The following is an 18,363-nucleotide window of genomic DNA, read 5'->3' on the forward strand; positions in this document are numbered from 1 at the left end:
GCCAAGTTTGAATTGTGCTGCTGAGGGCGCACCCCGTTTTGTTAAGACTGTGACGGGAAATGGGTTTCATGAAAAAAAAAACACTTGTGCGAAAAGTTTCATTCTTAAGTGGCACAAACATACCTGTTGTATGAGTCATGTACAGATCCATGTGAAACTCTTCTTTTTACTTGCCCATAACCAAAGCGGAACAGGTTGCCTTATAGGGCAATTTTAAGGGTGATTATGATAATGATTAAATCTCATGAACGTGCACCTCCTCATGAACAGATGGCAATCATTAGGCTGAAAACAAGTGGCAGCCTCCAACGCTGAGAAATGAAGCCGGAACGCGGAAATGCCAAAAACTGCAGTTCTTTGAGTCGCCACTTGAGGCTGGCTCCGAAAGTGAGTCAATCTCCATAGACCTCCCGTGTTAAAATCCCTGACTTTACAGCAGAAATAAACCTGCTTACAGCCTGGTACAAAAAAGGTTTTGGTCTATACAGCTAATATCCTCATTCACGTCAACTGTACGGGGGATCCATTTTTATATAACTCACCCATTTAAATTGTATTAAGGCTTAAAGTCAGGCATAATAGAGGGCATGCCGCTTTGAGTGACAGGTGGGTGCCGTACCAGGTTGCTAGTTGCTAGCTGTCTGTTCTGCTGTGTTATCGGGCCCGCCTCAGCTCCACCGATGAATACCCCTTTGCCCATTTTTTAATTAACTGTGACTTAGGCTGTGTCACACTGCCAAGATGGCGACAGACAAAGCCACTCACTTTCAGCTTCACAACGGCTCTTCAGAAACCTCTGGGTTACGTCACGGAGACTACGTCCATATCTTATACAGTCTATGGCTGAAACAAGCAATTCACAAAAATGTTGTGTAGTGATCTGACTTGGAACACGATCAAACCGCACAGCAAAAAAGTAAGAAAGGTTTAGGATAAGAATATGCTGTTTCATGAGGCCCAATGAACGATAACCCATATCCTCAAAGTATTTTGGTTTAGTCTCTGTCTGTGTCTATTTGTTAACGTAAATTAACTGAAACCAACACCGAGCACAGTGCCCAGTTGTTATTCAGTCAAGTGAGAAACACTGCAGGGAATAAGTGGAGTGACGGCAACAAGCTAGTCAAGCTCAGCAGGTTTCCAGGTAAGCCTGCGATCTTATTGATTGGCAACCGAAGGCTTTTAGCGTATATCCATAAGGCTTAGTGGTACATAAAATCCCCTAGACCTAAAGCAAATAATTTATTATTACCTCTCGATGTTTTTTGCAGGGACCAATAATGCAACCACAGGAGTGTTGTGGCGATAGTTTTTTTTGAGTGACATTCCTTCAATGCACCAGTATGTACTGTATTGAACCATGAATTGAGTGCACCATTAAGACTCCCAAGGATTGTCTATAGTATTAAAGGTGTGTGTAGAATTTGGCGGCATCTAGTGGTGAGGTTGCAGATTGTAACCAACTGAAGCTTCTCCTGTGTGCCAAGCATGTCGGAAAACTACGGTGTCCGACGCAAAAACGCAAGAATGTGAATGGCCCAATCTAGAGCCAGTGTTTGGTTTGTCCAGCTCATTCTAAAGTTACGAAAACACTACGATTCTCATTTTCATGTGATTAAAGACTAAAGAAAACATTCTTATTAATATTACAATCAATTTCTGCCAATAGATTTCCCTAAATGTTACACACTGTTCCTTATAAGCAAGGGTGTCACAACCAGTTTGAGTGTCATTAATACCATAAGGTTAATTACTTTTTGCAAAGGGAGGTCATTTTAGTCAGTTCTTCTTCTTTTGAGAGTTAAAACTTGGATAGGATTCAGATAAGAATCAGTATTTGGTTACAGTTAGGATAAAGGCATTAATTTGAGACTTTCCAAAGTCTTTACATTCACCAGTGACACTTGACTCTAACAATGTATTTATATGTAAATATATTCCAACCAGTCTGACACACCACTTCAATGTGTCAATTTTCTCTGTATAGATCTCTGTTACAGTCAGTACCCATTGTCTCCCACACAGCTGAATGGTTAAGGCTCAAACTCTGCACAAGCAAGCTTCTCTGATAAGACGTCAGAGGCCCAGTTCGACCGGCATCCGTCTGAGTGTGATGGGAGAAAAGCAGAAAGACAGACAAAGGAAGACAAAGTGGAAGTCTTGTGGAAATGAGACAAATAGGAGAGCGGGAAGTCTTTCAGTGTGTTTCACATTGTTGAATCCCAGCAGATTATTAGCGTCTAGGTTTACGGCACATCTAGGGGTCTGTTTTTCCACTCGACTGCCCCAGTGTTCATTTCTTTCCCTATCAGACAGGAATAAGGATGGAAAGATGAATAGGAGATGACAAAGGAGGAGGAGTAAAGGGTGGACAGCTTTTTCTTGCTTCAGTGGAGATAAATGAAGAATTTTTGCACTTGAAAGCAGACATAAAGACGACAAAGGCTCAAGTCTGAAACAGATCCTTTTGTCTTCGACACAAATCTGTTGTCCTGCATTAAGTGGGGTTTTTGAATTGTTATCAAGATGCTTTCCTTATTGACTGACAAACCAAGGCTCCTTTATTACCGACATGAAAAAAGTTTGTTGCACTTTATTCAGAAGTTGGTAAGAGACTGCTTTCTGCATTCCTAATCACTACATGAGAAACTGCGTTGTGTCATGAGGAATTTCTACTATGTTATGTTTGATTCATTAAATTGGTTAAAGTCCAGGTTATTTAAACGTGAAAGCTGCTAGCATAAGGGTCGGGACACTTGCTGGTGCAACAATGGCTGTAAATTAATGTGGAAAAACACGAAACACAAGCAAAGAAACATCTTGTTTTAGCTTGCTGGCACAACATTCTTAATGGTATTTGGCTTTTGGACAAGCATGAACATGAAATTTAGGGGAGTAACTTGATTAACTAGCATTGTTGTGAAGCACTATAGTGCTGTGTATGAGGTGTAGTTGAGCATTAAGATTGCCTCGTCTGTTGAACAATTTGAAAATGGAACTTGGCAGGCGTTTTGCAGGTCCTCCTTTATACTCTGGTCCAGCAATCATTTAAAATGAGAGGCCTTCCTGCCTTTATCTAAGCCTATACATTCACTCAGTTACCAGTTTGTATGGTACACCGAGCCACATTCAATACACTCAAATACAACGGCTCTCTGCAATAAATCCAACCTTTATGGGACTTTATAGGGGTGGACAAAGTCTTAGAAAGTCAACAGCACAACAAACTACAGCCATTCGTAAGCACATAATCACAAGTGCAACATTGAAACAGTGCGACACAATAAGCACAGTGGAATCAAAAGTCCTCTATAAACGCAAACTGAATTGCACTAGGTTTAGCAAGGTGCACCCAGTCACCCGGGTCTGAGAAGTGAAGCCAATGCAGAGGTGCTTTAGACTTGCATTCTTTCTAAAAGCCAGCAGGGGGCGACTCTTCTGGTTGCACAAAGAAGTCTGATTGTATAGAAGTCTATGAGAAAATGAGCCTATACTTCTTACTTGATTTATTACCTCAGTAAACATGGTTAACATGAGTTCATGGTCTCAATCGCTAGTTTCAAGTCTTCTTCAATACAGCATGATGTTCATTTAGTAAATGATGGTCCCATTTAGAGTCAAATAGACCATAAAGCAGGGGGTGCTTTAGGGCGTGGCTACCTTGTGATTGACAGGTCGCTACTACGGCGTTGTCCGGTCTGGGAGTTGTCCGTGTTTTTGTGTTAGAACTTCTCTTTCACAGTGTGTTTTCAGTTCATTAAAGTTACGTAGAACCTTTTTTGTCACCTGAAAATGTCTTATTCAGAGTTTGATTGTACTTAGCTCCACCCTCTCGTGTCACTTCTGGTTGCAAAAAGCCGACATGGTGACGGCCAAATACCAAGATGCCGATGGCCAAAATGCTGAACTCGATTCTTCAAAACAGCAGTCCACAAACCAATGGGTGACGTCACGGTGACTATGCCCACTTCTTATATAAAGTCTATGCACCTTATATACTGGTAACTTGGTGTATATTGTGGTTAACTACTGGTCTATGGCAGCGCACTCATGCAGATGTACATAAATACACTTATCGCAGAGATTTTGAAGAAAACTAGTGTCAATTATTTTGAGACAAGTAATAAGGAACTGGGCTCAAGATTGGATGTTTAAATGTCTCAAACATCCTGACTCTCACTGGGATCGGTTGAATGTATCCCTGATTTTATCTCAGATTCAATGAGCAAGGGCATCGTTGTAAAGGGTTCAATAACGATACAGGAAAAAAAAAATTTAAATACAGGGCAATGAAAGAGAGGTACTTTGAGAAAATGGCACAGCTGTGCCACATTACGAAAGGCTAACTAACTAGCCCATATGCCAACCTTAATTGAATGAGACAAGCTCAGTCCCCTTTTCAGGAGATTGTTGAACAGTCACTTTGGGAAATGATTGCTAAATCAAGTACACTACGATTAGATGAGGCAGGTTAAAGGGAAATTGGGGAGGACGAAAAAATTATAAATATAATTATCGCATAACTCCCGAAAAGCTTGGAAAAAAAACATATTAATGAGAGACATCTGCATCAGTATGCAAAGGAGGGATTTCTCTTTCATTACTAAAACTAAACAAACGTTACTCCATCCTATTTTTGAAGACAACGCTCTCTACATGTTACCTCCTCAACATAAACAGAAACTGCAGATAGAGGCTACTGCAAGAGCAGAGCTTGGGGGATGAAAAATTCCTCAATCCATGGCCGGGCACTTCCAATTAATCTGATGGATTAGAATGCAGGAGTTCCATTCATTAGTGAGCGGAGCCGAGAGTGTGTGTGTGTGTGTGTTTCAGTGTATGTAGCCATGCATGTGTATACTGAAAACCAGTAAGTAAATGCGTGTTTGTGAATGAGACTGTTTAGGGAGAATTTGTCTGTGTGAAAGAAAGTGTGTGTGTGTGTTCATTAGAAAGACGTAAGACATCATGGTGGTCTGGAAGTAAAAGCAGCCGCAGCTCGTGAAACTAACATGGAGATGAATGGAAGCTAACGCAACAGTCACACTCTATAACTCTCGCTCTTACTTAATCAAAAACACACAGGTTACCTATACACAGACCGACTTAGACACTTGAGAATACGCCCAGGCAGTATTTGAAATGTGGTTTGGTGCTGAATGTAGCCAGACATTATGCAAAAATTACCTTTTTTGCATGTATTTAAATTACAACGGAATGAGACAAATGAATCTATTAAGACATACAGATGAAGACAGCTTCCAATGCTTCTGCTACATACAAGAAAACTTTAACCCTTCAATGTGAGGTTAATCTGGAGAATCAGAAGAGAACTTTCCCGGATGTACATCAACAAATCAACTGGGTAAAACGTATAAAGGGTCACACATATAGATCTCACACCTATCTGTAAGTGGTGGAATCAATCCTGTAAATGCTTGACTCGCACCAACTCGCATTATCACGTCTCGCATCCAATCTGTGCCGCAATTACATTCCATCTAAAGATTCCCAGTACTTCACAACAATTATCTGAAAGACTACAAGAATACATGTCTTCAAATGACATCTTTGAGAAAAGTTCCATCTTGCTGTGTGAGACGGTGGTAAATTGTGATGTATTTTATTGATCTTTTAGCTGAATGTTTGCTAACTAAACATTGCTACAGAGCAAGCCAAGTAAATCCAAAATAATGCACAGTTAAGGAAGGCAATGAAAAGGTCACAGCAAATAACCGATTTGAACTTTATAGCTGCAGACCACAGTTTACAGTAGATGTAATCAGACCCGCTGGCATGACTCACTGTGCGTCATAATACAGCAATGCATCAAACAAGCTGCTTGCAGTGGGAACAGGAGGCAAAAAAAGTCTGACAAACTTTGGAGCTCGACTTATTGTTTACCCCGTCTGGAAAGATGAATCCATTCTACCAGGGAACTGGTAAAGTGCTGTCAACTAAATTATTATTTAAGTTTAAGGATGGTGATATTCTATGTTTTCATTACCGTCAACAAATTCCATGAAAAGTCCAAAACCAACAATATGTTTGTCATTCTCTCAATTCTGCCCCTAAGCTCATTGGATCCTACTGAAGACTGTAGTTTTTAGCAAATTGTTGTTAAACAGGAGTAAATATTGTTTATGCTGGTGACTGCTTTCAGCTGTGCATTTGCACACATCTAGTACACTAGTGAGTAGAGCTTTAATAGTTTGTGTATACATGGTATGTAAATTTATGCACGTAATGTGGAACCAAAATTCATAAGCGCGGGTTCCACCCAGAAACGTTTAACTGTACGCCGTTAGTGATGCTGTTAGCATCACCCATTGGTTTGTGGACTGCCGTTTTTGAAGCCTCAAGTTTGGCATTTTGGCCGCCGCCATCTTGGTTATTTGCAACCAGAAATGACACGAGAGGGAGAAGTACAACAAAACACTGAATAAGACATTTTTAGGCGACCAAAAAGGTTAGAAGTCGCCCCCTGCTGGTTATTAGAAAGAATGCAAATTTAAGGCACTTCCTGAATTGGCTTCACTTCTCAGACCCCATAGTTGCCCACTGATTGTGACCTGTTGCCTTTTAGAAACGTTTTTGTTCAGTGTAATACAGAAGTGGTTGAAATGTTCTTTATTTTTTATAATGAAAAGAGTTTACCAAAGTTGCCAGTGGGTAAAATGCTGCCTCAGTCCCCAGTAAGAGGATTTTGTCTGACTTGGATACTTGCGCTACTATTACATGCTGTTAAATGTCACCGTTTTTGATGTAGTTTTAACGCACAGCATGCTGACATATTTTTTTCCCCTTTTAAATAGCCTCACCATGGCTCACCTTCATAAATTCAAGCAGGTTCATGCTGTGGAGCTGTCTGGTACAACTTTAATCTGCTACGGCTCCAATTAATCTGATGGATTAGTTTTGTAAGAGACCCATGTCTACAAATGAGCTCGAAACATCGAGTCACTTTGTCTTTAAATAACATGGAATGATGTATATATGAGAGAATCAGACCGAAATTGTCTCCTATAGTGATCTTCTATAGTAATATAGGGATTTATTGGTCAAAGTCAGTTTACTCCACAATGTATTGATATGTTTTACCACCTGTTAAGGCTACCATTAATTATTATGCTATGAATTTTTCTGTATAAACACTGCATGCCAAGGGAAAAACAGACATTTCCTTAAATGCATGTTTAGTGTAGGTTGTCTAAGGCAATTGTGAAAACAATTAATATTCTATCCACCTATTTATTTACCACATCCTTGGGTATAATACGCATTTAAAATGCACTGAATAACTTTAACACAAAGAAAGGTCTATGCAAAATATAAACTCAGGCATGAGATTATTCCTCCAGAGGACTCAAGAAAATAAATGGGAAAAGGTTAGCTCAATCAAAAATCTAAATATCAACGTTAGAAGCCTAAAATATGTCTAGACCTTTGCCGAACACCTCCCCCTGAGGATAATTTACTATAGTATTTGTTTCATTAGCATGCTCTAAGATCAAGATCTCGGGAATATACGTGTTTACATTCTTTCTAATACGAGAGCAAAGATGTGAACTGCGCCGTGTTTGTGTCTGTGTTCATGCACTCATTTGAATACATTGACATTAAAAAGCCTTGTTTATATAAGAACTGCATGAAACAGCCCATTTGTCAGACTTTGAAGCAAATTAGGTGTCTGCACCAATGCAGGCGTATAATATGCATTTACATATACACACGAGTACACACAGAGGAAGGCCATAGGAATGTCACATGTTTTGTTTTGTATTAAAATGAGGTTGAGGACAGGCTTTGACAAGTAGCTGTTTCCTCATCTTAGTCTGCTACATGTCACAGACAACATACATGACAGGAACATAAGTACCAATAAAAATGTAGCATCAATGGCAAGTTGTGTCAACACTGATACTACAAAGTATATGAGCCATGAGCATCCTTCTCTTGACTCGACTCCTCTCTCTCTAAAACCAAACCGTTGTAGTGTTAGCTGTTAATAGCTGTGGGCCAGATAACCTTTACAAATAGCTATATTCATCCTTTTCCATCCTGTATCATGTATGCGTGTGGGTATGGTGTGTGTGTGTGAATGTGTGTTTGTGTGTGTTTTGTTTTGGTGAAGGTCAGGAGGCACTCAGACAGGAAGAGGGATAAATGAAAAGTCAACAAAGCAGAAAGAACGGAGAGGAGAAAGAGTAAGCAACGGAGAGGAAGAGAGATGGAGTGGAAATATGTGCTTCATTTATATAAACAAAGGATAGGTATGACTGTGTGTGGTGTTGCGGACGGTTCTGATGATAGGCGATCTAGGAAGTGAACCTTGCAAGGTACCCTGGGTAAGAGTGCCGGCTAAATACCTGCAACATAAAGTGAGTGCAAGAGCGTGAAAGAGAAAACCAAGGGAGAGAATGATTGTTTGCAGGATGATACAGCTCGACTGAACCACACCTGTAAACTAAAAACACAACACTAGTACCGATGTACAATAAAGTCAAGAGTCAACTGAAAATGTTTAAAAAGTTGTAGATAATTCTACAGTGGGCAAAAAAGCAATTCATTATTTTTGATTGACAGCTAGTATTAGATATTATAATTTAAATAGTTCTTAGTTAAAAGAGAAATTTGCTGCAACACATCAATGATTTAATGTCTGAGAGCATATGGAGGGTGATTTCTCCAGTACAGCACAGGGACTATGGGCAGGTTAACTGAACCCTTCATTTGTACAAATATGGTAGTCTATTTTAGGGATTCAGGTGATGCTTTAAAATCTCATTATCTACTCACTGTTTATGCAGTTCAATGTTTACACACTCCATAGAGAGTTCCGTTTAATTATCCGAGAGTCAATTAAAGCCATTTAAAACCTGTTTTTATTTTCTTTCTTTTTAAAAAAAAACATGTCAATCATTTAAATGAGATGACTTCTCATTTCCTCAACAGACTGCTTTTCATTTGCGTTTTGTTTTTCAGGGATGTATGGTGGATTGCATCCGGGGGCAATGAGCTGTAAAAGAAAAAGCTTTCAAAAATATGGCATGTTTTGTTATGCCCATTTAATTGAATTGTAACCATGTACTGCATTCAGCAGCAAGAATTAAAGGACTCATGTCTCTGCAGGACTTAAACTTGTCCATGCTTTTATCTTCAGTAGGTTCGATACTGTAATGCTGTCTTTACAGGTCTCTAAAAGGTTGTTCAGACAGCTGCTGCTGGTTCAGCACGCTGGAGCTAGACCAGGAGAGTGGATCACGTCAGTCCAGTTCTCCGATCTTTACACTGTGTGTCAAAGAATTGATTATTTAAATACTAGTTTTGGATTTTTAAAGCACTGAATGGTTTAAAGCCAAAATACATTTCTGATCTGCTGCTCTGCTATGAATCATCAAGGTCAACTTTGAATTTGCGCTGTTGACCAAAATCCCTTTGACACTGGTGGAGTAAAAAACTGCTCCACAAAAGAGGTAAGGTTTGCACAAAGTTATGAGACAGGAGTCAACGGTATAAATATGTCTTTTACAGTAAATCAATTGTGTGAACTTATTGTCTCATTACCAACTGAGATAACTGGCTTGTAAACAGTCAGCTAGCCCAGGACGTATTTGTTTAATATATGGTATGAATATATGGCTCTGAAAGCTGAAGTAGGCGAGATTGGAGCAAATATGATTAAAAAAAGTTATTTTTATAAAACGGTCCCTATATCGTGACAGTAGTACATGAAACAGGTGACCTGAAAAAAATCATGTGCCTCTGTGTCCTCCGGTGCTCCTAACAGCATCTGCAAGATTTCACAGACCGGAGGAAAACAAGCAGTCAGAGCTGATCTGAGGTCTGCTGTCCAGCTGCCGTCTATGAGAGTCTCTAAATGAAATGACCTGTGATTGGTCAAAGTCTCCCGCCACGGGCTACATTTTCTAAAGCCTGAAAACAGAGTCATGAGGAGGTGAAGAAGTCTAGTTTTCTCTCAGAACACTTGAATTACAATATGCTGAAAGGTTATTATGAAATTTTTGCCCAATGATGCCAAAAAATATACTGCCTACTGCCGCTTTAATTACAGCTTTCTGCTAAAAAACAATGGTTCCAATCATTTTGTGTGTGGCTGTGCGTGTGAGCATCTAAGTGTGGAGACAGAGAGGGATGGTCAATGTCTACTGGTCTGAACGAATATCCAGCCTAAAGGACCATTTATTTCACTGCTTCACTACACTGTTCAATTCTCTCCATATCGGCTCAAAACACCCAGATAAACACACAAGCGCTCCCTCACTCAATCAAATGCGCACACACACACACACACACACACACACACACACACACACACACACACACACACACACACACACACACAGAGGTGCAGGTAAAGCAAAATAATAAAGCAGCACTCGCACTCCCTAACACACACCGCATACTGATGCCCTCTGCGAGCCAAAAGTCAACTATTTGCAAAGAGCCAATAAAAGTGACAGCTGTTTCTTTAAAATATGAAAGGTTAGCAGTAATGTAGAGAGGGATGCTGCCAACAGCTGCCAAAAGCCATCAACCAATCATGTGAAATCAGCTGGAAATATGGAAATGTCATCAGCCAATAGTGTGGAAATAAGGAAGTGGTTGGTCATAGTAAAAACCAAGAGAGAAACACTGGCTAAAAATGCTTTAAAAATGTACCATTTGCTTCCTTGTGATTCCTTCCTTTCAGGCAGTTTGTTATATTATAACTTGTTCAAAACAATGTTCAATACAAAACTTCCATCATAATAAACTCCTACTCTTTACTTTCTTTCCCTAACTCTTTTTTTTTTTGTCTTTCGACCAGCTGTTCAGCTGCGTGTGACTTTTGATTTTTTGTGGGTTTTTTTTGTATTTTAAGTGGGTTTGTCATACTGTGCGTGAGTTTGGCTAAATGTGTGTGCATGTTTGTAGCAGAATCTGTGTACGTGGGCTTGTGTTTGGTCCATGTGTGTGTATCGGTTTGTTAAAGCAAAACTGTGTCTATGTCCCATTTTGTGTGTGTGTGTATGTGTGTGTGTGTGTGTGTGTGTGTGTGTGTGTGTCTGAGCAGAAATGAACTAGCAGTATTTTCTTGGCTGCACAGTGAGACGCTCACTACAATTTCATCTGCTTGGTCGTGCCATTCATCAGTTGACAAATCCTTTCAATATAGTCTACCTGGCCTCGCTCGCTCATCATTTTAAAGGAATTACACTGTCTGGGGAGGGAGAGGAGAGTGGGAGATTAGAGAGGGAGGTGAGAGGAAGTAACACGAAAAAGAGGAGGGAAGTAGAACAGGGGAAGATAAGGCAGGTATCTTTGCAATATCATCTGCCCAGTTCAAGCTATTTACTGTTGGAGGAAGGGAGGGAGAAAAAGAAGGATTTAAAGAGAGCACAGGGGGGGGGGGAGGATGGAGGTGGAAAAGGTACGAAGGGAGCGAGGACATAAGAGAGAGACGAGGGCCATTTACCCAAGATCTAATGAAGCTATCTCTGCAGCTATTTTGGTTGAGTGGGTACAAAATAGCAATCTGGCCTGGAAGCTGCAGAAAAATATGTCTGGGTTAAAGCATGTAAGTCACCTGGGTTATCAATGAGGCTACTGCTGTTAAAGAGGAAAGATGAAGGTTAGGCTATGAGGCCTATGGGGGGCTTAACAGGAAGTTATAGCATAATAGAGCCAGCCCTCAATAGGTTTGCATACTGTAATTTCACATAATAGGTTCACATACACTCAGTGGTCCATATATTTAAGTACACTTGTACAATCTAATGCAATACAATACAACAGCCCTGCCATAACATCTGTCTTTACAAAAATCATAATGTGCATATGGGAGGGTACGTCATATAAGCAATCGTGAAAATAATATGTATTTGATCTTAAAATAAGCACGCATTGAAAATGTAATATGCTTCTTTCTTGGTTTAAGGCCGCTGTGATACGATGTTGTCTATTACCATAATGAACCTGGATCCACACTCTAGTGACATAAGTTCTTATTTCATCAGGTGAAAACCTGTTAAAGTCTAGACGGAGTTCGACCCCCATTATCAACAAGTTTCACTTCTACTGATGTTCTGATGTAAGGTGACAGACGTGGGAGTTGTCCTTCACTGTAAAGACTGTCTTTTAAGATAAAAAAAAAAAAAAAGCATGTTTCAGAAGCTGTCTTTGCAGTTTCCAAAACTATAAAAGCTTAACTTTCTGGGTAAACTAGTATAGTCTCCCAACTTCAACAGGGCATACAATGGGCCCTCCGCCAGCCGTTCATCCTTTCTGCTCCTAACTGCTATAATTTGTTTTCTGCATGCTCAGTAATAAATCTTTTATGACCTGCTCACCTTTGCATTTGAATCAGATGCCTATGGCTATTGCGCCACACAGTTAGGGAATTAATTTCTGTCTTTATCTAAAATGCTGTTTCAACACTTCAACTACGTCAAAAGCTTTAATGCTGCCCTCATCGCTCAGCTCAGCTCGCACAAAGCCAAGAGAGGAAGAGAGGATAGGCAGGTAGGAATGTTTCAAACTAGCTGACCGTTCTTACGAAGACTATAACATGGTGGTAGGAGGACTGAAAGAGAGAGGAAGAAGCGAGGGCATGGAGAAGAAGGGGAAGTAGTAGGAGGGCAAAATATGAGAAATAATTTACTGATGTGAAGCAACTGAGATGAAGGACACAGCAGGATATTCTCAGATATATTGTGAAGAGTGTGATAGGTATTCTTTTTGTAATTGTATAATAGTGACAATAGTCAGAGACCAAAAAAGTGTGCAATTCCATTCATTTTCTTTTAAAAACAATTAGGATTTAAGTAGTCATAACTTCAACAATAGTAGCATATACACTCACCGGCCACTTTATTAGGCACACCTGTTCAATTGCTTGTTACACAAATAGCTAATCAGCCAATCAAATGGCAGCAACTCAATGCATTTAGGCATCTAGACGTGGTGAAGACGACTTGCTGAAGTTCAAACCGAGCATCAGAATGGGGAAGAAAAGGGGATTTCAGTGACTTTGAACGTGGCATGGTTGTTGGTGCCAGACGGGCTGGTCTGAGTATTTCAAAAACTGCTGATCTACTGGGATTTTCACGCACAACCATCTCTAGGGTTTACAGAGAATGGTCCGAAAAAAGAGAGAATATCCAGTGAGAGGCAGTTGTGTGGACGAAAATGCCTTGTTGATGTCAGAGGTCAGAGGAGAATGGGCAGAGTGGTTCGAGATGATAGAAAGGCAACAGTAACTCAAATAACCACTCGTTACAACCAAGGTATGCAGAATACCATCTCTGAACGCACAACACGTCGAACCTTGAAGCAGATGGGCTACAGCAGCAGAAGACCACCCGGTACTAGCAAGGTGTACCTAATAAAGTGGCCGGTGAGTTTGTATGACGCCTGTATATGATTGTCCTGGCAGAAAGAAAGTGGTTCAGCAGCAAGTAGGTGGCAAAGAGAGGAGAGTGGAGAGATAAGGAAATAACAGGGGAAGAGAAAGATGGGGGTGAAGGCTGGGAGCTACAGTTGGGAGCTACATAGAAAGAGGGTGTAACCTATTTGTTGTCAAACAGACTGAAAAATGACAGAGAGCCAGCAGAGCCTGACAAATAGAGTGCCTTTTACACAGAACAAGCGAGAGGGAGCGTACTGTATGGAACAGAGGACGGGAGATGGGGCAAGAGGGAGATTGTGATGCTTTTTTTTTTTTTGCTTTTTTAGTTCTTTTCTTTTGACTTTATGAGAGTGTGTTTGTGCACTCCCCTGTGTGTATTCTCTAGGAGTGCTGGCTACAGGGAATAACCAAGCCTTTTTAGTCCCTGCATGAGCTGCATTGACTTTTCCTACAACAATGCTGCTTTGTATACTTGGAGTGTACTTGGTCCCCATGCAGCACACTCTCTGTGGAAAGGTTTGTGTGCATGTGTGTGTGCAAATACACACGTATCAGATGACATAATATTGTAGAAATAATCACATTTCTAAGGCAAATTTCCTTCATTCTATACCTCTATCTCCTCCCTCACTCTTCCCATCCCCGTCTCTCCCTCCTCCCTCATTTTCTCAGTTTTTCTCATATTGTTATTTCAATTTCACACTTGAATGAACAAACTTAAATGATGACCAGCAGAAAGAGAGACAGAAATAAAGAGACAGACAGACAGAAGAAAGAAACTTCATCTGCCCCTCTCTCTCTCTCTCTCTCTCTCTGCTTGGTCCAAGATGACTCTGACGTGTCTCTAAGGTGACATCAACACACGATGACTGCTCCCAGCTGTCCAGTAACACACACACTGCCCCAGCGCTGACCTGTTAGCAGGTGGTAATGGTGCAGAGTGCATCTTACTCGGGGCCTACCGCCTTACAGATGTTCCTACAGTTGATCTAATACTGCCTCACTCACCACAGTGTAAAACAGATTAATCTTAACCCTTACAATATTGTTTTTGCTGAAAACACACATGCCAATTTTAAAGAAAAAATAAGAAAGAAGGGGACAGTCATTTAGGAACAAGGAAAGAAAAGCTGGACAGAAGGAAACCGAGGGGAGGATAAAAAAGGAGGGCAACAAAGAGATGGAAGGTAGGCTTGCCAAGGTAGTCGGTGTTACACGGTGGTCGGGCACACAATGATTACATTACGTACCCACAACGACCACTGTCATTTTGCTTTTTATTACAGAAATAAAACCCATTTTGTTCATTTTTGCACATCAGCGCCGTGTTATAGTCGGACGATGGGCGCTACAATCTAAAAGTGAATGTGACTGCTCCATAAGGAGTTTCAGCACAGAGTAGCAAATATCATAATTCACACCCGAGATGAGAGAGAGTTGACAAACAAGATGATGGCGGAGGATTTGGTGTCAAAGCGAGAAGCAAAAGCACAATATGTGGCAATATTTCAGATTTAAACCCAATGCTATAAGGGAATCATAACGTTAATGAGGCAATTGCCGTACGGGAACAAAGTGTTCACAGCCGGGTTGCGCAGCGGAGCAGCGCCGGGTGGAAACCTGCAGCCTCGCAGCGGAAGCTCAACCGGAGAGGCCAGACACACAGCCACCCGACGTTAAAGATCAAAGTGAGCGCGCAACACATATTGACCGTCATCTTTTCTTGTAAAAGTGTCCAGTGTTATTGGTAACACCGGCGTTGTCACAAGTTGATTAACCGGTGGGAAAAATATCCTCACCGTCACGTTCCCTAATGGAAGGTTGGATGGAAGAACAGAAGTGGAAAGATAGAAAAAAGGAATGAGAGAAGAAATGTAGATAAAGATGGATGAATGCATGGTTATATAGACAGGAAAAAAATGTGACTCATACCACTTGTCCATTCTGGGGGTTCTTGTGGGCGTAGGGAGGACCTCTGATGTGATTCCACATCTGACCGGATGTCATGGCAAAAACTACACACTATCAGAGAGAGAGAGAGAGAGAGAGAGAGAGAGAGAGAGAGAGAGAGAGAGAGAGAGAGAGAGAGAGAGAGAGAGAGAGAGAGAGACAAAGACAGACAGGAGAGGGAGCAAATGAAACATCATTAGCATGGGAACACTAGAACCAGTATTATTATCTTGATGATAGTCTTTGAAATTCCTCCTTCTCAACATGACTCTCTGAGACATAAAAATTAAAGTGTTGTTACAACAGACAGAAAATGTGGCTAATGAGGTGAGATTACTCCACTCAATTTGTTTCCAGAGCAGTTTCCCTTGACTTACAGTACGTCCCTGGCTTGTGAAGGCGAATACTTTTGGCAGCGCATATATTTAACTTCTCACAGTGGATTAAAAGGTTGCCACCCAAAACCCAGTGTGTGTGTGTGTGTGTGTTTGTCATACCAGTGCAGCCATAGCCCATCCCGTCTTGTTGTATATGAATTCCAAGTTGTTCCTCCTCAGATACAGCAGACCTCCAACCAGCGACACTAACAGAGCCAAAGCAATAGTGCCTGAATAATTAGGAGGACGGAAGACACGGATCTGGAGGGACGGAGAGAGAGAGATGAAGAAGAGATGAAGAGCATGTAACATTTTTCAGTTACTGTATCACTGTACAATTGTATTTTTGTATGCATATATTTGATTATCTTATGCAGAGGATATTGTTAAATTGATAACATATTTTCTTGGCTTGATGAAAACTGAATATAAATAAATAATAAATAATCCATTCATCCATTAGTTTTTATATCTATTTAAGCTGTTTGGTTTGCACAGGAGTGGAACCCATAATATATTGTATATTGTCCATAGTTAATGGTGATCAATCGCACATTTTTTATCTGTTCAAAATGTACCTTAGAAGGAGATTCGTCAAGTATTTAATACTCTCATCAACATGGGAGTGCGTAAATATGCTGCTTTATGCACATTTATGTATATATTTATTATTGGAAATCAATTAACAACAAAAAACAATGACTAATATTGTCCAGAAACCCTCACAGGTACTGCATCATAACATGGCAAACTGCAGCCGAACAGGCAACAACAGCTGTCAGTGTGTCAGTGTGATGACTTGACTATGACTTGCTCCAAACTGCATGTGATTATCATAAAGTGGGCATGTCTGTAAAGGGGAGACTCGTGGGTACCCATAGAACCCATTTCCATTCACATATCTTGAGTTCAACCTAGTTTATGTGAATTGGAAGTTTGTAAACAGCTTTGACATTTGACATTTTGAAATTACTTTCTGTGTGCTTCTCCAACAGTCAAGAAAAAATAGTTTCTTAAAAAATACTTATACTTTTGTTAGTTTTGTATCTTTATTTATTTTATGAAGGTTTAGCTTTGTATTTTCCAGGAAACAATTTTTTTCTTAACTGTTGGAGAAGCGCACAGAAAGTCGTTTCAAAATGTGAAATGTCAGAGCTGTTGACAAACTTCCCATAATTCACATAAACTAGGTGTTCAACAAAGGCTCTAACCTTGAACCTTTGAAATAGGTTCAGAAATAACAGGAAGTTGTATATAACTATAAGAAGTAATTCACTTTTGAGTACAGCCTCAAAAGCAAACAACTGACTGAACATCTGCACCCGAAGATCAACTGTGTGGGTGTTTTTTGTGTGAGTCTTGACAAGTGAATCAGACAAACCAACATGAACTCTAACTCAGCAGTGGCTCAGTCTAACTGTATATAGTATATGTAATATATGTAATAGTTAGTAAAACTGTTAATGGACATTAAATGGGTAGTGTTTTCAAAAATATAGCAGCTGTTCATTTATCACCGAACTACACTGAACTGAGCTAGAAAACAAGAAGGAAGCTGAAGTTAGGAATAGACAGGCTTAAAATTCATGATTAAGTCAAAACAAAACAAATATTTGATCTTTGGTACTAGTATATATAACCAAAAACAGCTCAAAGGTCCACTTGAAAGCTCTAAAAGTGAACTAAATGAACATTTGATCAACACAGAAACAGACATTGATTCACTCTTGGACACATTTTGACGCAAAAGAAATTAGGAATCCAAAAAAGTTTCACCTTGCTAAAAAAGGTTAGAAAGACATTCATCTGTAATGAAACCCCACGGTTTAGTGGAATTCTGATGCTATGCACACCAACAAAGCATTAGAGCTCTTTTCCTTTATGTCAAAATGTCCCAACTCTGACCTAAACAGCCAATTCAGAACCATTTTGTCTTTAGGCTGTAAATACAAATGCAACTGAAACAATTATTCCATTTGTTTCCACACTTTTCTGTATAAGGCATCTTTAAAAAAACAGATTAAAGAAATGTAAAATTCCATTGCATAGTTATAAAACAAGTACAATGTTGACCTGTACCAACATTTTAAGAATAACGATATTGAAAAAAGCAATAACAAATAAAACTCAACCTCTCATGGCTCTGCAGGATTTTATTAACTTTAACAACCAGTCCAGGTCATAATATGAAAACCTCTCTGTTGTTATTTCCGTATGTTTCTCACCCTCTGTCTCTTCCTGTCTGTTTGTGTGTGGCCAAAAAGCCAAACTGACAACATGTTGTGTTTGCTATTAACAGATGCGAGGGTAAAATGTTCCAATAGACAGAACACATATGTGACACCAACACCGATTATGTCATCGATGAAAATGTGTGTACCATCTGCTGCTGCTGCTAAGTGTTATTGAATTAAAACTAGTTTGCATAATTCAGGGAGAAAAGGAGAAGGAAAAATATTTAGTTAAAGGCTCTGGCTCATACTGTTTGAGTCTGAGACATGTAAAGATGCATCTCTTCAAAATATACAAGGTACGGGCGCCCCGATAGCTCAGTTGGTAGAGCAGGCGCCAATAAGGCTGAGTCCTACCCGCGGCGGCCCGGGTCCGAATCCGACCTGCAGCCAT

The 18,363-nt window shown here is 40.1% G+C and overlaps 1 protein-coding gene across 1 annotated transcript in view; it reads right to left on the reverse strand.

The window, feature by feature from the left end:
* The window catches only part of LOC141764948 (dolichyl-diphosphooligosaccharide--protein glycosyltransferase subunit TUSC3), an 86,414-nt gene that overhangs the window by 19,378 nt on the left and 48,673 nt on the right, over positions 1-18,363 (reverse strand). Inside the window, exons 5-6 of the mRNA XM_074630659.1 lie at positions 15,859-15,999; positions 15,344-15,433 (exon numbers count right to left, since the gene is read on the reverse strand). Coding sequence (XP_074486760.1) covers positions 15,344-15,433; positions 15,859-15,999 — 231 coding nt within the window. The remainder of the gene's footprint in view (positions 1-15,343; positions 15,434-15,858; positions 16,000-18,363) is intronic.

This window comes from Sebastes fasciatus, chromosome 3, assembly GCF_043250625.1.
Source record: "Sebastes fasciatus isolate fSebFas1 chromosome 3, fSebFas1.pri, whole genome shotgun sequence".
Classification (NCBI taxonomy): Eukaryota; Metazoa; Chordata; class Actinopteri; order Perciformes; family Sebastidae; genus Sebastes; species Sebastes fasciatus.